Source organism: Dromiciops gliroides, chromosome 1 (genome assembly GCF_019393635.1).
Source record: "Dromiciops gliroides isolate mDroGli1 chromosome 1, mDroGli1.pri, whole genome shotgun sequence".
Classification (NCBI taxonomy): Eukaryota; Metazoa; Chordata; class Mammalia; order Microbiotheria; family Microbiotheriidae; genus Dromiciops; species Dromiciops gliroides.
The window spans coordinates 141,879,063-141,903,444 of NC_057861.1; the positions used below are offsets into that span (position 1 = coordinate 141,879,063).

Genomic DNA, 24,382 nt, shown 5'->3' on the forward strand with positions numbered 1-24,382 from the left:
GCATCCAGACATCTAAAATAACATTGCATTTTTATGCAAATATATTATTGTTCTTCTGAATCCCAGACTAACAAAATTTTAACACTTGGCTATTTTTAGTAAATTATTTAAAACTCATTTCTATAAATATATTGATGTATATATATGTATACTTCTATACATTCACTTTATATATTGCTATTGTATATCACTTACTATATTACTGTGATATACATGTTATATATATCTTTATATATTATGTGTGTAAATGTGTTATGTAATATAATGGTAAACACAATAAGAAAACAAGTTGGGTCACATCTGCTGACAGAAAAGCAGATGTCCTTCAATGCTTTATTAAACAGAAGAAAAGAATAAGGTACACAGAAGAAATATTTAAGGGAAAAAATATTTCTATATAAATAATTTGTACACAACGACAAAATATTTATGTGCATTCTGTCTTTAACAATGTTAATTAAGTCAAATGGCATTTAAAATCAATATGGTCTATCCAGCTCTGTTGCTATAATGAGTTTCTACTGCTCTAATAACTGTTATACCAGTCTCTGGAAGTTAATGGTCCTTATTCCAGGATAATCCTATCTACTTAGTAACAGTGATATGTGTATATTTATCTGGATTTAAGAGAGCACTGAGTAATGTGCTGTTACATAATGGTTGTAAGGGCAAAAGAATAATATAGGGATGAACTAGCCAACTTTTGAGTCAGGTAGACAAATGGTATGACAAAAATCACGTGAGTCAACTCTTGCTTATCAGTTTATAATTTATATTTGGTAATAGAATGTAGCACACACATGTTTTTTTGCAATATATTTATGGTTCTAATTATTTTTTCTTAAGGCTCAAGTTAAAATGAATTTTGTGCTCTCTGAGAATGGAATTTATGAAGAGACAACCCAGAACAGAAGCAGGCTGGATTGCAAAGAGAAGCCAATTCAGAATATATGAATTTGCTGTAGACAGTTCACAGTAGATGGATGACATAATGTAGATTAAAACTGAGAAATGACTATTTTTTTCAAAGATAGTTAAATCTATTTTATGGGTTACTGTTAATGGAAGTTCTGTAGAATAATTTTTAAATGATTTCTTACAGAAGGAAAGAAGCCAGAGAAATTACTGAAAGGGTCCTGCTTGCAGACGGGTCGAACCAACAAGGTGCGTCTGTTCAGCTTGTCAGTACAGGAAAGGAAGACACCTCCATATTGCCCCAGAGACCAACACTCTTCCCCAAGGCTTGAGGTGATGTACAGGAGGAAAGAGGGGGGAGAGACAAAAAGCAATAAAAAGCCATAAGCAAAAATTCATATAGATTTTACATTCTGCTTAAGTCTGCATAGCTGCATGCCTCTGTTTGATATGGCCTCAATCTGGACCATCTTCTGTAAATACACAGTTAATGGAAATAAAAAGAAAAGATTTTAGTATAAATTTTCCACTTGCAGTTGACAGTAAGAAACAATCCAGCATGAGATTAAGCATATGAAATGATGAGAATAAATAATCCCAAGGAGTCTATATGATAGAAGTCAATAGTATATTTATTAATGAAATCAACCCTATCTTGATTTTCATCAAATGCTTGCTAAATTTGTTAAATGAAGATGTTTACAAACTTTAAGCAGCTTGAAGCAATACAGGATGGATTTCAAATGTATAAAAGAATTTAGAGGTAGGGGTTCTAGTTCTTTTAATCACTCCTGTTGCATCAAAGAACAAATATACAAATATAAATATATATATACAGTTTTATGATAAAGCACTATTTTTAAAAATTATATTTACTAAATGAGTCTCACCACTGGTTTTTCTTTGCACTGAAGAAATATTCCTTCAAAATGTCCTGACTGCCAGCCTTCGCCTGGCCTGGAAAACAGAGGTTAACCTTATCTAGTCTCTGTAATTTTTCTGAGTTCACAGAATTTAATCATATAAAAACTATATTTCAAGTAGTTATAAAATTAGTAACTGTCACCCTGAAGTGAAAAATCAATCAGACAAAACAATCAACAAAGTAATTATGCAGGACAGATACCTACGACTCAATATAAATTTTGAAAAGATAACATGAAAAAACCACCATTGATGTTATATTCAATACTTCAGCAAAAACAAACAAACAACAACAAAAAAACTTAAGGCCTTGGCATGAAAAACAATGGACAATAATGAAAAATAACGTGTAAGAAGTATTTTGATGAAGATACAATTGGTCAGGAATGAACTCCACTGCCAAACGCTAGATTGTAGAAAAGCAAATTATCTGCACATATATCATAAAATTAGTATCATAGTATATATAGTATTATAGTATCATAAAATTAGCTATTCCATAATCTTGCTACAACCTACTATAACATAACATAACATCTATATGTATTTTTAAAGTTCCCATTAAAATTCATTATATTTTGTTATTACCCATTTTAAAAGATGTGACATCTTATCATTAGAATAGGAGTATATTTAATATGCATGAAGAATTATAAAATTCAAATACTTTTTCTTGTAGAATCAGATAGTTTTAAAACAAAAAATATCTAAGATTTTATGCCATGTGACACATATTTACGCTACTTGAAGATGTTGTAAAAAAAATATTTAAAACCTGAAATTCTTAACTTAAAATCTATTAGAAACAAGATATAGGACTGTTTAAAACACGTGTCCTTCATTAATTTTAAAAAACAAAATGGATTGGACAAGGGACAGGGGAGAAGGAGTTTCATTCAAATATCCAACTGCCACACTCAGACCTGATGTCTTTACTATAAATATATAAGTTCTCAAAAACAAAGCACTATTGAATTCAGTCATCATTTTGATGGGACATTTATTATGGAAAGCTCAAGTTATTCTTTCAGTGAATAAATATTTATATCATATATATCTCACCTAAACAAAGAAGGGAAGTCATATTTGGTATTCTATAGGAGAACAGGGAAATAGGAAAAACAGGGTAAGAAATAGAAGAAGGTGAGGAAAAGAAACAGGAAAATACACCTATCCATAAAACAAAACAAAACAAAACAAAACAAAAAACCCCACCCCACCACTTCCTACTCTTGGACAATGCAGAATTCTTAAAGTCAAGAGAAACAGAATGAAGATGATGTTATAAGCAATGAAATAAGGAGTTACAATCCCTGAACCTATGACAGTGAGGAATCGCTAATTTGTAAACATTATAAGAGGTCTGGAGTTGTTTTTAGTGCATGACAAGTAAAATTCCTTTAAACTGCTAAGGGATAAGAAGTGTGATTTCTTCAAGTAAAAATTTTACTCTTTAACTAGCACTGGGGCTTGGAGAGAAAGAATACAAACAACAAAGAGCAACAATGCAAACAAAGCCACAATAATTGAAAATGTGTTGTAAGAAATCCCCTATATGAATCCTTTTTTAAAAGAACATATGGGGCAGCTAGGTAGCACAGTGGATAGAGCACCGGCCCTGGAGTCAGGAGGACCTGAGTTCAAATCTGGCCTCAGACACTTAACACTTACTAGCTGTGTGACCCTGGGAAAGTCACTTCACCCCAACTGCCTCACTTAAAAAAAAAAAAAAGAACATATGGGGGCAGCTAGGTGGCACAGTGGATAGAGCACCAGCCCTGGAGTCAGGAGGACCTGAGTTCAAATCTGGCCTCAGACACTTAACACTTACTAGCTGTGTGACCCTGGGAAAGTCACTTCACCCCAATTGCCTCACTTTAAAAAAAAAAAAAGAACATATGGGGGCAGCTAGGTGGCACAGTGGTAGAGCACTGGCCCTGGATTCAGGGGGACCTGAATTCAAGTCCGGCTTCAAACACTTGACACTAGCTGTGTGACCCTGGGCAAGTCACTTAACCCTCACTGCCCAGCAAAAAGATAAATAAACATAAAATTAATTTTTTTAAAAAGAACATTCCTAATATAATATGTAGGCAAATGTATTTAAAAGCAAGATGACATATTATGATGTGACACAATTATGGGAAGGTTTATAAATAGCCCACCTTTTTTATATGTGTATAGAATCCATAGTTATTTTTAATTCACATCTATAATTTCATAGTTCCTGCTGAGGCAACTCTCTTCAATGATAAAATCTCTTTAACTCCCAAGAAACTCAGTCTTAGAAAGTTGCATAAGGTACTGAGAGATTTAGTGACTTGCCCTCAGTCACAGCCAAGATGTGTCAGAAATGGTCTTGAAATCAAGTTTTTTTGACTACAAGGCCAGGCCTTTTATATCCTATGCACTGCTGCATCTTTAAAATCCATAAAACAAGACTAAATTATATTGTCCACATATACAAACTGTTGCATCAAAGAACAAATAAATAAAACTGTTTTTTAAAATTATATTTAGTAAATAAGACTCACCACTGGTTTTTCTTTGCACTTATATATATATATATGTGTGTATGTATGTATATATACATGCATGAATATATAATATATATTTGTATAATACATATAACTGAAAACTTAATAAATCCATTTATTTTAAAATTTCCTTATGCTGGCCTCAGACACTTGACACTTACTAGCTGTGTGACCCTGGGCGAAATCACTTAACCCTCACTGCTTTGCAAAAAAAAAAAAAATTTCTTTACATTAAAAAATATATCTTGAAAAAATAGTTGAATAGTAACCAAACAAACTCAAATATAAAAATTCTTAAACTCTCTCCAAGGAAAATATTTTTCCTTTTTATAATCTGATACTTTGGGAAAAAAAATGAATGAATGAAAAAAAATTTATTAATATGAGCTAAGCACTGTGTTAAGCAGTGGAGACACAAACAGAAAAAAGCAATGCAGTTCCTGATCTCAAGGCATTCCTACTCAATTAACAAGACGATAAAGAAATTGATAGGATTTTATATTTACCTGCTTCTGTAGTGGTCAATATTGAAACTTTCTATTTTACACTTGACTTTGGTATAAACATCTTGTACATCCACTGAGGCACTGAGATCTTCTAATTCACTAACTACACACACCTCTGCAATAATAAGCAAACATTAACATTAATATCTACTTTTCAAGTCAAGACATATGAACAATGCTAAGAGGAGAAATCTTAACGTATATAACACATCAGATCTTTGCAGTGACCAAACAATATAAAAAGTTTTGCACAGAATATCGTACTAAAGAACTGTGAATGACTTAGCTATTCTCAGCAATACAAAGATCCAAGACAATCCCAAAGGACTAATGATGAAAAATGCTATCTGCTTCCAGAGAAAGAACTGATAGAGTCTGAATGCAGACTCTCTCTCTCTCTCTCTCTCTCTCTCTGTTTTACATGTATAACGTATCACACTGCTTAACATCTTAGGGAGGGAAGAGGGGAAGGGAGGGGAGGGATAGAATTTCAAACTAAAAACTAAAAAAAATAGATGTTAAAAATTGTTTTAACATGTAATTTGGGGGGGGGGATAAAATATTTTTTAACAAAAGTTTTGCACCAAAAAAGAATTTAATTATATTTTATAAGCATATGAGTTACTCAGTCTTGGTCAAAATAACAAATTAAATGTTATAATTATTTTCCATAGGGCAGTTCATTTCCCCAACCTTCAAATGCTTAATTCATCACCATCCTTTAAAGTTCAACTCAAATGCCACTTCATATAATAAGAGTTGACATTTATGTAATAATTTAAGGTTTGCAAACCATTTTAAATGCATTATTTCATTTGATCCTTACCACAACTTCGGGAGGTAAGGTCACAGGTATTTTATTCACATTTTACAGAGGAGTAAACTGAGATTCAAACAAGAGTTAAAAGATGATAATGACCATAAATCTAGTAACAGTCAGAGAAGTGATTCAAACCCAGGTCTTTCTAGATTCCCAATCCAAGCTTCTTTTACCTATAACATTGATTCTCTTAAGTCAGAAATAACCTTTTTGATCCACTGTCTTTGCAAACTGAATCTTAAAATTCTGCACCTCTCTAGTGAAATTGTTATACATTATTTTGCATTCAAGTTATATTTGTTTGTAATTTGGTCACCTAGGCTAATTTAATCTCCATTAATGTGGAGACTATGTCTTATTTAAATTTTTATATCTCCTAGCACTCAGTAGAGAGTTCTGTATACAGTAGTTGCTTAATAAATGTTTCTTGAGTTAAATTTAATTACATTATATTAACAGAAAAGAAAAAGGAAAGAAAAAAAACCTAAACAATGGCTACTTTCCATTGTGGCTGAGTAGGCCTTCTCTGGAGGAGGATTTTTTGGGAGAAATGTAGATCCCCTGTGGACTTAATGATCTCTTATTATGTCTTTGCCACAGTAGCTGAGGCAACAAAATCATGGAGCAAGAAAGGCTAATAGAGCACATGTTGAGAACGAATAAACTCACTCCCTTTTTCACTCTCCCCCTCTCTTCTTTCTCCTTCTCTCTGTCTCTCTCTCTTTTGGGAATGGGAGGAGAAAGCAAGGAATGTGTATCCTGTGTGGCAGCAGAGCATTCATTCTAGTTTCTTCCAGAGAGTGAGCTAACTTTCATTTAAAATTAATTCATTCCAATCACTGAGAATTTTTAAAGTTTCTAATTCTGGATAATGATGTCCTATTTAGCAGGATAAAGCCGGCATGATGGCTTCTTACATCATTGAAACAAAATATGTAAATATGACAGGATTCAAATTGTGATGGACTACAAATAAAGGTAGAAATTATAACATAAAATAATATTAATATTTTTATTATAATTCAAATGAAGATGATAGTACAAGTTTTCAGGTGGCCCAAATTATGCCTAAATGGCATAATAAAGAACGAATTAATGGTGCTTCACAGCGTCAAAAGCAGTAAGATAAAGCTATCTATCATCTGTTTTCTAAGGATGTATGATGGTTGTGTGTATCATATAGAAGAGGGATGTGCATACATAATTCCTTAATAATGAAATGGATTTTGATGTAATAGATATTAAATTAGTTCACATATCCTTTGAATAATTATTTACCAAAATGATAAATAGTGTTCTAATGTTTCTTTGAAAACTAGACCTAGCTCTAGAACTGGAAGGGGCATCAGAGACTATTTAATCCAACTTCTTCATTTTACAAATGAGGAAACTGAGGGCCAGAATGGGTAAATGATTTGCTAGATAGATGTCACAAGGTTGATAAGCATCAGAAACTGGATTGTGGCTGGGTCTTACATACTGCATATGAGAGAGGCAAAATTGAGATCAATACCTCTTCCATTGTGTCCAGGATCTGGAGCAAATAGCTTGATAGTAATTTTTGGTAGCACCCACTGCATCCAGAGGCTAACACGTCCACTTGACCCACCGATGCTGCTCGTAGTCTGTTCCAAGGTAACTGAGTCAGAAAATGGGGAGTCATCACCAGCTTGTATAGAATCACCCTAGATAAAGGAAACACCCATAATAGAAATTATATTTAAAAATTCATCAGACTTGTGTGTCCCCAGAAGAGCTGTGATTTCTTCACTTGAATTCGCTGAAAACTATATCCTGATCCATTTATATCTAACATGTATAATTATCACTATTGTTATTCTTTGCCATCTTTCTGGACAACTTGGGTATTTGTTCATAGATTATCAGGGTAAGCATTTCTTTATTGTAAACTTTTCTACTTTAAAAACTAGAGAATGAGATGGCATTGCATTGTAAGATCTCAATCCAGTTAAGACACTGGAGATGACATTTAGCTGCATTTCTCTTTTAAAAGTAATTTTATTAGCGCAGGCTTCATTTTGATATCTCAAAAAGTCAGTTGATATTTTCTGCTAATAATTTTTGAAAGGCTATAGAAAGGAATAAGTTTTCTCTACTTTAAGAAGTAGAACAATGTCTTCAACACAATTTTGTAAATTTATGGAAGGGTCATCATTTAACCTATCCTTTCAAGCCTATGGGTACCTATTATAATGAAAGATATCCCACAAATTTCAGAATCTTACATATAATAGGAAGAAATAAACAAGTGTATAACAGAGTAGTCTTGAGAAACTGCTCTTAAGACTGCAAGTAAGGGAGGGGACAAAAGGTGAAGGAGTTTGGGACAATAATGTTGGAAGTTTCAAAGCCATACAAATCAGTCAGAAACCTTCATTAGGTTCCCCCACCCCCCATCCCAGCCACCTTTTGTATGTAGTCTTCCCCCATTAGAATGTAAGCTCCTTGAGGACAAGGACTGTCTTTTTCTTGCAGTTATATCTCCAGCACTTAGCACAGAACTAGGCACACTTGAAGTGCTTAATAAATACTTCTCTCTTTCTTTTTAATACTGTTATAGCTCCTACAAAGGCCCAGTCAAATCTATTGCCATTTCCTTGTAATACCCCAGCAAGGAAGCTACCCTGGCTACATCTAACTTAGCCTACAATAAACCTCAGACTTTGAGATTACTGAATTTATCTGACTGGGAAGTCATTACACCTTTTCTGTTCTCTAGCTTTCAATTTTGTGTCAATAAGGCAACAAGGGCAGACATGATGTACTTGTACTATCCTGGGACTAGGCACATGGGAAAAGGTAGTTTGGAGAATCTGCTACTTATTTTAATATTTTTTTCAACTTACATTCCCCTTTTTTTTCCCTTACCATGATGCTATATATTTAATTCTGGCTAGGTTAGAAAGATATGCAGAGAAAAATGGTACTTTATAAGCATTAGATGTGAATAGATTAGACTCAAGTTCCAGGAACATAAATACATCAGGAGTGCATTCCACCTACTATATGATAAGAGAGGCCAAACAAAATGTAGTTTCTGTCCCAAACTGGCTTACAATTTTACAACTTCATTGGGAAACTAGGGAGAAATAATGTATGCACATTTAAACTCAGACAAAAATAACTAGCTGTGTGACATCATCTGTAAAATGAGGGGATTGGACTTGACAGAAAACTGTTAATATACTGACAAAAAATTGTTATTACCAAATGTAATGTTACCTACCACTACCTGAATGATCCTAGTAATGTCAGAATGTCAGCAGCATTCCCAGCAAGATAGTGTCAATTAGGTTGAGTTGAGTTAGACCCTAAGTCACATCCTGACATCTTGAATTATGGGGGAACTCAGCTCCAACTAGATCTAGGTCTCTGATGTCCTTGCCCCCTTCCATTGGGATTTATGGCATGAAGGGCAAAACAGCCAGAATGAAGTGATTCTCCTTGCTCAGATTGCTTCGGGCAGCTGGGATCTCATGACCAGTTCTTGATCCCTCAAATTACCTCCACCCTTTACTTCCTCCCCTTTCTTCCTAAAACTATAAAAACTTTTCCATGGCTCTCTTTGGTTGAGAAATCCACTAGACATCACGCCCCAGAGTGACACATTTGCTACCCTGTTATCTCAATTAAAGATGCTTTATTCCTCAATTTGTGACTTTGATTTATTTTAGAACTTGACAGACTAGATGAATCCTTTTAACCTCTTCATGTTCTAACAGCTTCAAAAGTAATGGGAGTCAACAGCCAATGACGGCCTGGTGCCCAGAGTATGATCAGATGTGCACTTCCTTGTAGGCTGAATGCAACATTCCCTGTTCTAATCCAACACATGGAGACTGGGTGAGTCTACTTGTGACCAGCAATGACTGGGCATAAATGTCTGCCTCCATGATGTAATGACAAAGATACTTCTAATTGGTTTTGGAATGGGAAGGGTGGACAAAACAGGAGAGACAGAGCAGGGAGGGAGTTTACATACAAAAGGATCAACATAACTCTCCCTCTGACCTTTTGTGCTTCTAGGGAAATAAGTCCTGCAGAGAGCGGCTGCATAAGGGGAAGGCAACAGCTGCCTTATGTCCTGCCCAGCTGATATGTCTCAGTGAATGTATGTTGCTTCTGTTACTTTTGTCTCTTTTGTGCTCATTTTTTCCTGATCTCAGATGAAGGAGTATTATGAAGGTGAAGTGCCCAGATGACAAGTGAGTCTAGGAAATTTATCAGAGCCATTACAGAAGTCTCAAACAACTGGGGCCAGTAGCAGTAGCAGCTGAATCCAATGAAGAGTCAGATCAGTAGCTGAGTAACCTGCCTGCCCCAGCCCAACACAGTAGATTGACACATTAGCCACGACAAAGCATCCCACAAGGAGGCAGCTGAGCAAGGAAGTCATTCGTCCATCATGGACACTATGGACTACACAAATTTTGTGAAGAACTTTCCAAAGAAGAAAAGACTTTGATGCTCTATCATTCTGTAGTTATGAGTTTCTTTAGTCATGAATTTCCCCCACACATTCACCTCACTGTTACTGTTAAGTTCATGCCTACTCCTTGTCCTATGGAGTACAAGTATTTGTAGAAAAGTGTACCCCAGGTCTTGGGGGGAAATATTTTTAACTATTGTTTTTGCTACATGCCATATGAGCAAACAGATTTGCTAAAGAACTATCTGAATCTACTGACTGATTCCTAAGGGAAAACACATTGGTAGGGAGTTTGTGAGCTAGCATTAGTAGGGCAAAATGCATAGGTTATTTGTAGAAGGCTGAAAATAGGAGAAGCTGAAATCTGGAAACCAACCTGCCAGTGTAAACACAGTTTGGGAAGAGTAAGCCCTGATGGGGTGCAGGGCAAGAGCATTTTCTTATATGGTATCTGTAAAGAAATTTTCAGTTCCTTTCTTCTAAACAAAGTAAATGTTGTAAAAGGTGTTTTAGGAAGAGGAACCTTGGGAGTGAAACATAAAATGGACTAATATAGACAAGATTGTAGACAAGGAGAATCATTAGGAAGCCACTACAAATGATTTAGGCATGAGGCGAAACAAGTATCAGATAGGGTGAGGCAGCAAGAATTGAGGGAGGGAAGGAAGGGGGAAGAGTGATGAAGACAAAGATATAGAGAAAGGAAAACTAAGTGATATCAGCATGAAAAGCACTGAGGATATTTTTTGGAAGTGCATATGTCCTGTGCCCCTCAAGTCACTGTATTGACTGACTGTCAATGCACAGAATTTAGGGCAGGAAAGGATGATAAAGAAAACTTAATCCAAGTACCTCTTCAATTTAAAAAATGAGTCAGCTGAGGATAAGAGAGGCTGAGTTGTCCAAAGGTAGTAAGACTAGCACAGCTGGGATTCCCCAACAGGTTTGCTTACACCTAATTCAGTGTTGTTTAGGCCACAGTATGCTGCCTTGTTTAGTGTGTCTATTTCTATTTCCACAGTATACTAGGTATCACCAATTAATTCACTCACGAGTGAAACGAAGATGTTAACATAGCAGTCTTCTACCTATATAGTGAGAAAATCTTTCTCTTTGTTCATTCAAAGGCTAATGATCCTGATTTAAAATAGAATTTTCATTAATTTTTTAGCAAATGATTTCCCCATCTCATATAATTCCAGAGAACCAGGTTCTGACATTTTATGCTGAGTTTTATTTTCCATTGCTCAGTCTTGATTAACTTTTTTTGGGGCTGGGGGGGGGCGGGGAGTGGAAGCAACTGGGGTTAAGTGATTTGCCATGGATAACACGGCTAGTATCTGACACTGAATTTGAACTCAGGTCCTCCAGACTCCAGGACCCATGCTCTATCCACTGTGCCACCTAGCTGCCCTTTGAGTAACCATTTTTAAAAATTTTGCCTCACCAAAAGTGATGAGGAAGGTTACCTAATGCTAGGATATTTCTTTTAAAAATTGTAGGAAAGGGGGGCAGCTAGGTGGCACAGTGGATAAAGCACCGGTCCTAGATTCAGGAGGACCTAAGTTCAAATATGACCTCAGACAAGTGTCTGAGCTGTGTGACCCTGGGCAAGTCACTTAACCCTCACTGCCCCACAAAAACCAAAAACCAAAAACCAAAACAAACAAAAAAATTGTAGGAAAGGGGCAGCTAGGTGGCACAGTGGATAGAGCACCAGCCCTGGAGTCAGGAGGACCTGAGTTCAAATTCGGCCTCAGACACTTAACACTAGCTGTGTGACCCTGGGCAAGTCACTTAACCCCAATTGCCTCACTTTTAAAAAATTGTAGGAAAAAAATTGTAGAGAGGGAAGGCAGGTGGGAGAAAGAGGGGGCAGTCGCTCTGGGATGGCACTCAGTTGCTGCCACCGCTGCCATTGTACCAGCCTGTCGGTTTCTATTGCTAGGTGAGGATCCAGAATAGGAGACAAGTCGATTTGGGAGCAGATTGGATCCAGCTTTGTGCAACATTACTACCAGTTATTTGATAATAACAGAACCCAATGAGGAGCAATATATATTGATGCCTCTTGCCTTACATGGGAAGGGCAGCAATTCCAAGGCAAAGCAGCCATTGTGGAGAAATTGTCTAGCCTTCTGTTTCAGAAAATCCAGCACAGTATCACAGCTCAGGACCACCAGCCCACCCCTGACAGCTGTATATTCAGTAGGGCATTGGGGCAGCTAAAGGCTGATAAAGACCCCATCATGGGATTCCACCAGATATTTCTATTAAAGAACATCAATGATGCTTGGATGTGCACCAATGACATGTTCAGGTTAGTGCTGCACAGCTTCGGCTGAGCCTCCTCTTCCCAAGGCACCCACGCGGTTTCCTTCTCTCTCCTCCTCCTGATATTATTCACACTTCCTCTCCCCCCCCCAGCCCCTCAGAACACTCAAAATATCATACAAAAGCCCGCAAGGCCAAGGTGGGTGGAGGCCACCGTGGTGGCAGTGGCATCACTGTTTGAGTGTGTTGTGCATGATGTTTGGCTAGCCGCATCTGACAGAAGTTTGTGTTATACCAGCGCATGCCTTAGAAAGAATAAGTAATGCAAAAGGTTGTCTTTTTTTTTTTTTAATGTACTGACAAGTTGCTCTAGTAACCCAAAGAAATGAAGGAGAAAGCAGCAGCTGCTTGTGCAGCCCAGATTTGTTCAGATGTTCCAATGCCTCATTCATTATACAATAAAACCATGAAAATTTTCCAAAAAAAAAAATCTGTATCAATTTCTTTCTTGGTGGGTGGGGGGGGGGGGCGGCACGCAGGACAATGACAGTTAAGTGACTTGCCCGAGGTCACAGAGCTAGTAAAGTGTCTAAGGTCAGATTTGAACTCAGGTACTCCTGAATCCAGGACTAGTGCTTTATCCACTGCACCACCTGGCTGCCCCTAATTGTATCAATTTCTATGCAGCTTAAGGCTTTTTAAGCATCTGTACTATTCCCACAATTTGAAATAATGGGAAAAAATCCCCCTGAGTCAGCTCTTTTAAGAAGAGGGTGAAGGGCACCACAGTGGAAGACTTCATTTTTATCCCCAGTGGCTTTTAACTAGCATCAATAATAAGCACTAGATTTGTCAGGAGAAAAAAAACAACAACTGAGAAACTGACTACTTTTGAGAGTTGTGTGGTCTATTTTGGAGTGAATGTATATTCCACAGGGGCAGTATACTGATATAGCAATTACAATACACTGATGAATAGTAAATTTAATACTTCCACAGCTACAGCAGAAGCTTAAGTGAAGGAGGAGGAGGAGGAAAGTGAAACTAATGCCTTGACAACCAATACGAAACTATACAAGAAAAAGAGAGCCAAGTAGTTAGTGCTATCGGCAATATTTTGCCAGAACTGTAGAAACCATTCTTGCACCCAAATGCCAACATTCCATCTCATTTCTTAAGTAGATACATCTTGACTTTCTGAAGTGACAATTTAAAACGTGTATGACTTCTTTAGTGCCTGTACAGAGAAAGACTAATTGTCATTTGGGATAAAGATACTCAAAAGGCATGGTCCAGATAAAGTCTTAATAAGCACAGGAATCAAATATACATATTTAAGCACTGCCTCATCCTTACAGTAAGAAAACTAAGATTGCTATCTTCACTCCTGACCATCCACTCATGCTAGAGTTCTTTTAACCTTCTCAAAAAAGGATGGGTTTCTTCTGTAATCATATTATTTTATTTTATGCATTTAAAAATATTCTTCTGAAAAGGGTTCAAAATCTTCACTAGACCGTTAAAGGGGTACATGACACAAAACAATTAGGAACTCCTTTCTTATAGAAATGCAATGTCTTCGGAGGGCATTTTGGGAGTTAAAAAAAAAAGTCCTAAGAGTGGACTAGTTCTGTTCTCAATGTTTTAAGAGGAGGACAAGAAAGGAATGTAAAAAGAATACACTAGTGTAATAGTGTAAAGTGGAGAAAGGGTAAACCTTCCTATTAAATCAAATTTGGGTTGTGTGAAAAGAGAACACAAACATGAAAAAATGTAGGAAATAAACATCAAGTGAAACATACTCCTAACCAAAACAAAAAAAAAAAAGTCTCTCTCTCTCTCTCTCTCTCTCTCTCTCTCTCTCTCTCTCTCTCACTCACTCACACACACACACACACACACACAGAGAGTTTAGTGTGGAAATAAACACATGAAACTTAAAGAGAAATAAGTGGGAATTCCTTAATTACTCTTTACGCTTCCCTCCTGACTGGCATTGAGTACCCTTGCTCTGTATCCCTTCCAGCTTCCTATTAAGAGTTTAGAATATAATAATTAGAATATACTTTTTTAGAATGTTAACTTCTTGCGGGCAAGGGCTGTCTTTTCTCCCTACTTGTATTTGTATTGCCAGTGCTTAGCACAATGCCTGGCACAGAGTAAGTGCTAATTAAACACTTATGGATGTGACTAGAAAGGAAGAGAAGGGTTAAGGAGGAGTATAACATCTAAGAGATTATAGCCTGCAGCAAAACAAACCTTATGGTCCTGGAAGTGGGGGGGAGGAATTAAAAGAAAGAAAGAAGAGCAAAGAACTAGAAGCTAAGGGGATAAAAATCTGATCCCTGGGAATGGGTCATAACTATCTTTGTAACATATGCACCTAGTATTTACTTAATGTTATTTTATAATTGAATTTCTAATTTTACATTTCTATACCTTACTCAGATTGTGCTGCTTTAATCATGAAAGATCTAGAGTTAGTCAGGGTGAGAACACTCACAAGAATGAAGTACATGTTTTTGATCATTATGGACAGAAGTGACAGTATTTGAACCAATAAACCAACATCTGTGATTCTGAGATCCATGAAAGGAAAAACTGTCAGAACTACTGAAACCATGTGATGGATTTGCTATAAGCAAAAAGAAAACTACTGGAAAAAGGAAGAGGAAGAGGAGTATTTATTTATTTTTATTAAGAAGCTAAATTTTTGTTCATTAAAGACATTTTTATGAAATGACTTCTTTTTTTCTGAAATGAGTTGTTTATTTTTGTTCTCCACAACCCCCATTACTACTTTCTTATTTGTTTTCTTTTTTAAATAGCATTATATTTTGGGTTAAGATATTTCAGTACAATCCAGAAACATAGGAACAAAGGGGTTGGAAGGGGAAGGCAGCTGACACATGGACACCTTCTTCCTAGATCTGATTCAGAATTCCTTCCATATGAAAGAAAGTACAACATCTCCATCACCACCACTACCCCCCAGCCCAGCTCAGTTTTTCCTAAACTCTGCTTTAAGATACAATTTTAAAAAGCAAGAAATTTTAGGAAATCACATTAAAATCACATTTCACAGTTAATATGCGGTATCACTTGGCCTGTATTTTATGAAGCAAATGCTTTTTTATCTTCTTTTTTGCTTTGCTTTTAGGTATGCAGATAAACACTTCAGTATTCAATCTTGCCTTCTGAAACTTCATCCAGGAAGCTGTTTCCATTTAGTGGCTTAGTTACAGATAACTGTGCTGTTCAAAACTAAAGTGACTGTTTTCTGACATTCTTTTTTTTCTCTCTCTCTCTATTTCCTTGTTTTAAGATTATAGTTTTCCTGAAAATTTCAAAGGATTTTGCTAACCATCAGAAGTTCATTTCTGTCAAAGATTCTTTAATAAGAAAATTTAATCTAAACTAAAACATGCTATGAGATATGAATCTGCGATGAAACTTTTTAAAGTCCTTACTAGGGTTAATGAAGGTAAACACTATCAAAAATCAATCAACCTACCATCCAGTAGAGCTTAGATTTTGAACTGATTTCTGTATACCAAGCCACTTCTGACTCTTAGCATCCCTAGTTTCCTTTAAAGTTCAGCTCAAAAACCACACCTTCTAATTGAAATCTGTCCTGATTCCCCTACATGCTGGTGTCTCTCCCCAGTTGTCTTGCATTTATTTTGTATAGACTTTACAAAATTTAATGTAATTTTTTTTTTGTTTCAAATTTTCTCTTTCCCCTGTGACTCCTCCACCCACTGAAAAGACAGTAATACAATACCTATTTCAAATACGAAGTCATGCAAAACATATTTCCACATTAGCCACGTCCCATGGGGGTTGGGGGGGTGGGGGGGGGAAGAGAAGAACGGGAAAAAAATAAGCTTCAATCTGTACTCTGAGCCTACCAGTTTTCTATCTGGAGGTGGAAAGCATTTTTCATCATGAGTCCTTTGGAACTGTGGTGGATCATTGTGTTGATCAGAGTTACTGAGCTTTTTCCGACAGTTGATTATCTTTATAACATTGTAGTTTACTGTGTAAATTATCCTCCTGGTTCTGCTTACTTCACTTTGCTTTAGTTCGTACAAATCTTCCCAGGTTGTTCTGAAACTATCCACTTCATCATTTCTTACAAAACAACAGAATTCTATCACAATCACATAATGTAATTTGTTTACTTTTCAATTCTTTGACAACACAAAAGGAGGTATTACAAATATCATTGTACATATAGGTCCTTTTCCTCTTTCTTTGATCTCCTTGGAGTATGGATGTAGGGGTGGTATTGCTGGGTCAAGGAATATGCACAGTTTAATGTTTTTTGAGGCATAGTTCCAAATTGCTCTACAGAATGGCTGGACTAATTCACAGCTCTTCCAAAAGTGCATTAGTGTACCTATTTTTCCACATCCCTCCAGCATTTGGTATTTTCTTTTTTGTCATGTTAGCCAATCTGGATGAGTGTAAGGTGATACCTCAGAGTTTTTTTAATGTACATTTCTCTGATTTTTGGTTATTCAGAGTATTTTTTCATATGACTATTGAAAACTTTGATATCTTTCTCTGAAAAATATCTATTTATATCCCTTGACCATTTAACAACTCAGGAATGGCTCTTATTTTTATAAATTTGGCAAAGGTCCCTATATATTTGAGAATGTGATCTTTATCAGAGAAACTTGCTGTAAAGACATTTTTTCTCCAATTTCTTGCTTTTTTCTAATTTTGTCTGCATTTTTCTAGACTTTTATGTGTATATTTTGTCTCCCTTTAAAGAGTATAAGTTATATGAGGTCAGAAAAGGTTTTGCTTTTCTCTTCATAACCCCAGTGCCTACCACAGGGGTGCTTAATAAATGTTTGTTTGCTTAATTAATTAGTCAATTAATTGATCAATAGGCTTCATTAAGCAACTGCAAAGTCCCAAAATGGATTGATGCAAATGAAGTCCTAGTTCATTCCCTAACTATATGATTCTTGGGCAAGTCACTAGCTATGCAATCATAAATAATCATTTCATTAATACATCCCTATTTCTTCATTTCAAAATTATTAGTGTTGTACTGGATGACCCACAGCTGCCTCCTTCACAATTTCTCTAATTACGAAACACATATAATATACAAGAAATTAAAATACAGTAAGGAAAAAAGGAAACACGCATTTTAAATGTTATCATATTTGATCCTTATAACAACCCAGAGAAGTAGGTTCTTTTATTTATTTGTTTTGTTTTGTTTTGCTTTTTTGTGGGGCAATGGGGGTTAAGTGACTTGCCCAGGGTCATAGAGCTAGTAAGTGTCAAGTGTCTGAGGCCGGATTTGAACTCAGGTACTCCTGAATCCAGGGCCGGTGCTTTATCCACTGTGCCATCTAGCTGCCCCAAAGTAGGTTCTTTTATGATCCCCATTTTACAATTGAGGAAACTGAGGCAATTAAATGACTTGCCCAGAGTCACAGAGCTAGTGTTTGAGACTGGACTTGAGCACAGGTCTTTCCAACTCTGGGCCCAATGCTTTATCCACTGAGCCTATAAATTAACACCATCTATGAACTCCAGAAAGATTGGGCACAAGTCAAATTTTGAAAATGAAGTCTTATTTTACCTTTCTGTACATGATAATGTTTAAATCAATCTACAATCATTTATTAAGCACTTACTATTGCTTGGCATTATGCTCAGTCCTAGGGATATAAAGAAAGGCAAAAATAGTAACTGTCTTAAAAGAAGTTCACATTCTAATAGGGTGAGACACTATTTAATTAACTCAGTACAAATGAGATTTACCTGAGTCTGTATTTGAGATGTAGAATGAGGCCAGTTTCAGAAAGGAAAACACTAGAAGCTGAGGGGACAAGGAGAAAGTAGGATCTGAACAGAGTCTGGAAGGAAGGTAAGAGGCAGAGGTGGGGAAAGACAGCAATCTAGGCTTGGGACATAGTAAAAATGCCCTGTTTGAGAAACAGAAAGGAGGCCAGTATGGCTGTACTACAGAATTAATGGAGGAGAAGAAAGGAGTAGGCCATGATGAACTTTAAGTGTCATACAATGGACTTTCTATTTAATGATGGAGGAAACAGGGAACCACTGGAGGTAATTCAGAAGGGTGGTCATAGTCAGGCCTATGCTTTAAGATCACTTTGGAAGCTGAATGAAGGATAGACTGGAGTGGAAAGAGATTTGATGCAGGGAAACCGCTTAGTAAAAGATAGCAATAATTCAAACAAGAAATGCAGAGTCTAAACTAGTGTGGTGACAGTGGAAGTGGAAAAGAGATAAATACAAGAGCTCTTATAAAGGTAAGAACAATAGTTGACCACAGATTATGTATGCATGGAGTCTGGGTGACTGAGGGAATGATAGTGGCCTTTGACAATGAAATTCATAGGAGAGAAGAGTATCTTGTCTCCAAGAGGAGAAGATCAACAGTGCCAAATGATGCAGAGAGCTCAAGGAGGATAAAAATTAAGAAAAAGTCATGAGATTTGACAATTAAGAGGTCAGGGGTAGCTTGGGAGAGAACAGTGTCAGCTGAATAATGAAGCAGACTGCAGAAAGTTTAGAAGATAGTGAGATGAGAGGCACCAAATGTAGATGTTTCTAAACTTAGAAAGTTTAGATGTTACTCCCCTTTGCAGATATATAGGATAAGTAGCAGGGATCACCGCATCAAGCGACATGTTTTTAAGGACGGAAGAGGCATGGATATTTTTCAAAGGAATAGGTAAAAGGGCTGGTAGATAGGAATAGAGTGAGTATAAGGGTGGAGATGATATTATGGGCAATTGGCTGAAGAACAAGGAAGATGCCAGGATCAGGGATTACCTGTGGCAAGAAGGCCACCTCTTTTTTCATGGGAGACAGGGGTGAAGCAGAAGACAGTGGGGATGATGTCAGAGGGATGTGAAATGAGGAGAAGAGGAGGAAGTGAAGGTGCTTCGCCAGGGGGGACAAGAGGAGGGGCTGCTGGAGGCAGCCAGAGGGCAAACAGGAGAACTTGTTTGGAATACCCATTGTGGTAAATGGGGACTGATTATAGAGGACAAAATTATGGCCAAGTTGAAATGATCTACTAGCTGAAGTTAGTTTATAGCAGAGATTAGATGAATCAGAAGAAAATCAACATAGCAATGTGACTTCTTCTAGTTCTATTCACCAGCACTTGAATAGGGGGAAAAGAGTGAAATAGTGGGAATAATTTGGTAGTTAAAATGGTTCATCAAAAAGTCAAGTCTGGGGAGGCAGAGGAGTGTAGCCAATTCAGAAGTGATAGCCTGGAAAATTATTGAGAATTGTAGGTCACTATGAAGACTGTCCCCAAAGAGAGTGGTTACACACATCCAGCTTTCACAAATTCTGAAACCCAAAGTCTTAATGGACGTTTATATATCAGTGATTTCCCAACTTCAATTTTATGATATTTCAGGGTCCTCATCAAAAACCAGGAAGTGAATGAGCATCTAAAGGTCAAGGACCACTGCCTTTTCATCTTGTATTCCCTGTAGGTAAATATAAGGCCATAATTAGGGGCATGATATGACTGAATTGAATTATTAACAATTTCTAACATCCTAGCTTTTCTCTCTACCACATAACATTCCTCCAAGAGCTCAATCTCTATAAACACTGAGTTACAATAGGAGGGCTAGGAATACTGAGGATGAGTTCATTTATGATGTCCCTCATCCTGTAAAATGAGGAGACTGGCCTTGATGGTCCCTAAGTCTCTCACCAGGCCTCATCTAGGTCTGTAGCCCCTTCTTCCTCTTCTCTGCTTGCTGCTGAAAGCACAATCCACCTCCTGCGAGGAGAGCATTTTTTACCTTATTTTTTTACCCTGATCTTACATAATATTTATCTCTGCACAGGTCTTATCCTGACAGTGGACTGTGTACTTTCCCTGAGAAGGGATATTTTGTTTTACAGAGGGTACTAGGCATATATTAGGCACTTAATACAGGTTGGTTGAACTAATTTCCCTTCCCCTATTTTTTTTTTGTTTTTTTTTTAAATTTTTTTAGTGAGGCAATTGGGGTTAAGTGATTTGCCCAGGGTCACACAGCTAGTAAGTGTTAAGTGTCTGAGGCCAGATTTGAACTCAGGTATTCCTGACTCCAGGGTCGGTGCTCTATCCACTGCGCCATCTAGCTGCCCCTCCTTTCCCTATTTTTAAGGAAGTCTAGCTACTGTTACCACCAATTTGCATCTGAGTGAGAGAAAATTCAATTCAATTTAACATGTCTTTATGAAGTGCCTATACCAGTTTTAGGCATTATAGAGCTTAGGATAAGAAGATAAAAACAAAGCACAAAGTTTCCTCACATGTGAAATGGCAGAATAGGTCAAGATGGTATCAAAAGTCCTTTTTGGTACTAAATTTATGCTTCTGTGAGTTTTAATAAAAATTTACATTCAATTTTTTTTAAGTTAAAGGAAAGGAAATAATTTGTTACATTTCATATCTATAAACAAGGGATAACTAAAAATAGGAGAAGACAATTACTACTCAAGCCTTGTCTGGCTCAGTGTACTGTATACCTTACTTGGTTTACTGAATCATAATTTTTTTCATTTTTCAATTTCTTTAGATCTATCCATGTCCCTCAAGCTATACTACTCAGGAACACATTCATTCCTAAAAGAAGAGAGTCTCTTTATATGCTCCCCTGCTGTATCCTGCAGATTTTTCACCATTACCCTTAAAACATTTAGAAATATGAAGGCTCTAGTTCTGTCGGCCTCTTAGAGATCTCAGATGAAATCCTAGAATTCCTAACCTGCAATATGAGGAACAATGATCAGTCTAACATACTACTTTTGAAGACTGCTATCAGAAACATCATGTCAAAAAGGAGAGGGTTATACTAGACCATTTCCTTTTTTTAATCATAAAAGTATTTTATTATTTTCTAGTTACATGTAGCAATGACTTTCAACATTTGTTTTCCTAAGATTTCTAGTTTCAAATTTTTCTCCCTCCGGCCCCTCCCTAAGACAGCAAGCAATCTGATATAGGTTATATATGTACAATCACATTAAACATATTTCTGCATTAGTCATGCTGTGAAAGAAGAATCAGAGCAAAAGGGAAAAACCTCAAAAAAGAAAAACCAAAAAAAAAAAGTAAAAATACTATGGTTCAATCTGCATCTAGATTCCACAGTTCTTTTTTTTTTTCTGGATTTGGAGAGCATTTTCCATTATGAGTCCTTTGGAACAATCTTGGACCATTATACTAGACCATTTCTAAAGTCCCTTCTAGATCTAGTCTGTGACCTTATTGAAAAGGTTATCAAAAACCTTAACTACCAGTCATCAAAATCAATAAAAGTTCCTAAATATTGTTCTTTTAGAGAAGCATTCACATGAAAATCCCTAGCAGAGAACTGTTTGTTCTGCTCAGTGTGTTTAAATCAACAGGCAAAATTAATTCCTATATTGTTTGTTTGATAATATATATAGTATATATATTTGTATATTGTATATGTATATAATATATTGTTTGATAATGTATTTCTCATTCTGCACCCTAAATCCATCACCTCTCTGTCAGAAGCTGGGAAACATTTAAGCATTGGTGCTTTAGAATTGTGGTTGGTCTGTTTTGAACATAGATTTTAAGTCTTTTGATGTTGTTTTTCCTTCAAATGCTATTGTTATTGTATAAATCCTTCTGCAGGTTCCATTTATTTCACTCTTTATCACTTCATACAAGTCTTCCCATATATCTTATAACACAATAATATTGATTTACATTCATATGCCATAATTTGCTTCAAAATTTAAAAAGGAGTCAAACCAAAAATCATTTGATATATATGGATAACATAAAGCTATATGGCTTTCCTAGAAAACACAGTGAATAGCTCTTTCATCTTGTGACATCTTTCTCCACTGATGTTAAAATCCCACTTGGATGTGATTACAATGAAATTCTTAATGGATGTTGAAGCAAGAAATTGATGAATCTAGAGGTCACAGTGAATCAATGGATAAGATGAGCCTTCCTGCCTATAGGCCCGGTGCTCCATCTCACCTAGTTGTCCAGTAACAGGTATATACCATTGGCTTTATTATGTATAATTCAAAGTTGTTTACCTCTGGATGGTGCCTGTGAAGAAGCTAAGATACAAGAACAGAATCAAAAGTTACATCATTGGCAATATTCACAAGAACTAATTAAGCAATGAGGACTTAAATATCAAATGGCTGAGTCATGTGGATTTGTTTCTAGAAAGGGAGGGATTTATAATGGTATTTCAGGATAAACTCTTATCATCACCAGAAATTACAGAGGGGTTATCATTAGGTAGCAAAGACTTAGTTATCAATGTAAATCATGAAAGGAAATGGTAAAAACTGAAATATAATGCTGTAGGTTGTAACAATTTAGCACCTAAAATATGATTTGGAGGCTAGAATTATTCAATAGCAGCCCAGTATTTTGCATAGACTGATAAAAGACAAATCTATATTCTACAAATGCAGATTTCAAAATATTCTGGAGGACTCAATCAATAAAGTGCAATGTATTGGAACCATTATTATACTTTATCCATTATTATCAAATCATTATTATAGATGCCTTTTTTTCTTCCATTCTCCTATGTACTCTCATGATGAAGTAGAGAGAGTGGCAGGCCTATGGGCTAGAGTTTGAGGTCAGCACGTCATATGCCCACCTAATTTGGACAAGTGACATTCCTTCTCTGGGCTCTAGCTAACTGAGGTGTCAAGTGAAGGAGTGTATGGGCTGGACCAGATGGCCACTAAGGTCCCTCCGCAACTCTCATATTCCATGATTCCATGACTGTGACCAGATGTTCCCTAAGGCCTTTTCTAGTTCAAAATCTGTGCTTCTCTGATTTATCTAACAAGAGGATGTATTCAACTTCTTTAGGAAGTTTTTACTATTGCCAAAGTGTTTCAACAGCTCCTTTTAATAACTTCATTTTTCTTAGTCCCCCAGGATATTAAATTGGCAAAGATACAGGAGTAATATACAAAGTTGTAAAGTGTTTGGTGTGGGAATGTTTGAAGACCAAAAAACACCAATCAATGTCCAGTAATTTATTGTGACCTGTGATTACAGACCTCAACTTTAAGAAATAGGAGTAGCCTATTGATCTAACCACACTAAGCAGAACAAACAGTTCTCTGCTAGGGATTTTCATGTAAATGCTTCTCCAAAAGAAGTTCTAACTCTGTCACAGTTGAAATTCCTAAGAGATCCAGAAACCACAAAAAGAATGTAGGTTCTTTTGTTAGTTTCTTTTTTAAAGCAACACAACATCTAATAAAACACAAACTAATACCAGAACAAGATAAATGTTGCAAAAGTCAAGTCTAATCGAAAACAATATGAACAGAAACTGTGGTTAGTATGTCTTCCTTTACAGAGTTTCTCCAATCCCAAGCATGCATAAATTAAATCCTCCCTACAGTAATAAGAACAACACAAAATCCTCAGAACAGAAATCTGTGGTGTAGTCACATCTCAAATGAATGAGACCTCAATTTTTAATACTATTAGTTATATTGAGTAAGAGTTTGAAGAAAGTATGGTCTCAAATTTAAAACATAAGCTGTCATAAGAAGAATTTTTGCTTTCCTTCCTCAAGCAGTTTCAATTTTCATTTTGGATTCACAACATTCGGTGTGGTATTGTTAAATATGTTTATGCATTAATTTTCTGCTCTGTTTCCAAATCTACAGCCAGATCAAGCCAGAATCAGAGACGCTGAACTATTTTCCCACACCTCCTGATGCCAAGTCCTAAAATATACAGTTTAATTCTTTCACCAATTGCTGCAAATTGACCAAAATACAGAGTTTATTTTCCTAGTTGAATTTATCTTTATTCATCAGGAAGAGCCAAACACTGGAGGCCTCCATCCTTGGCCTGCCTCAAAGCACAGGGATGATGATCATAGCTTGGCCACGCTGCTGC

At 36.3% G+C, this 24,382-nt stretch overlaps 1 protein-coding gene and 1 pseudogene across 1 annotated transcript in view; one reads left to right on the forward strand and one right to left on the reverse strand.

The window, feature by feature from the left end:
* VPS13B (vacuolar protein sorting 13 homolog B) overlaps window positions 1-24,382 on the reverse strand; it is a 996,174-nt gene that overhangs the window by 431,222 nt on the left and 540,570 nt on the right. The window contains exons 26-28 of the mRNA XM_043982862.1: window positions 7,216-7,387; window positions 4,883-4,997; window positions 1,101-1,242 (exon numbers count right to left, since the gene is read on the reverse strand). Of these exons, the coding sequence (XP_043838797.1) occupies window positions 1,101-1,242; window positions 4,883-4,997; window positions 7,216-7,387 (429 nt within the window). The remainder of the gene's footprint in view (window positions 1-1,100; window positions 1,243-4,882; window positions 4,998-7,215; window positions 7,388-24,382) is intronic.
* On the forward strand, window positions 9,474-12,600 carry LOC122736796 (annotated as a pseudogene).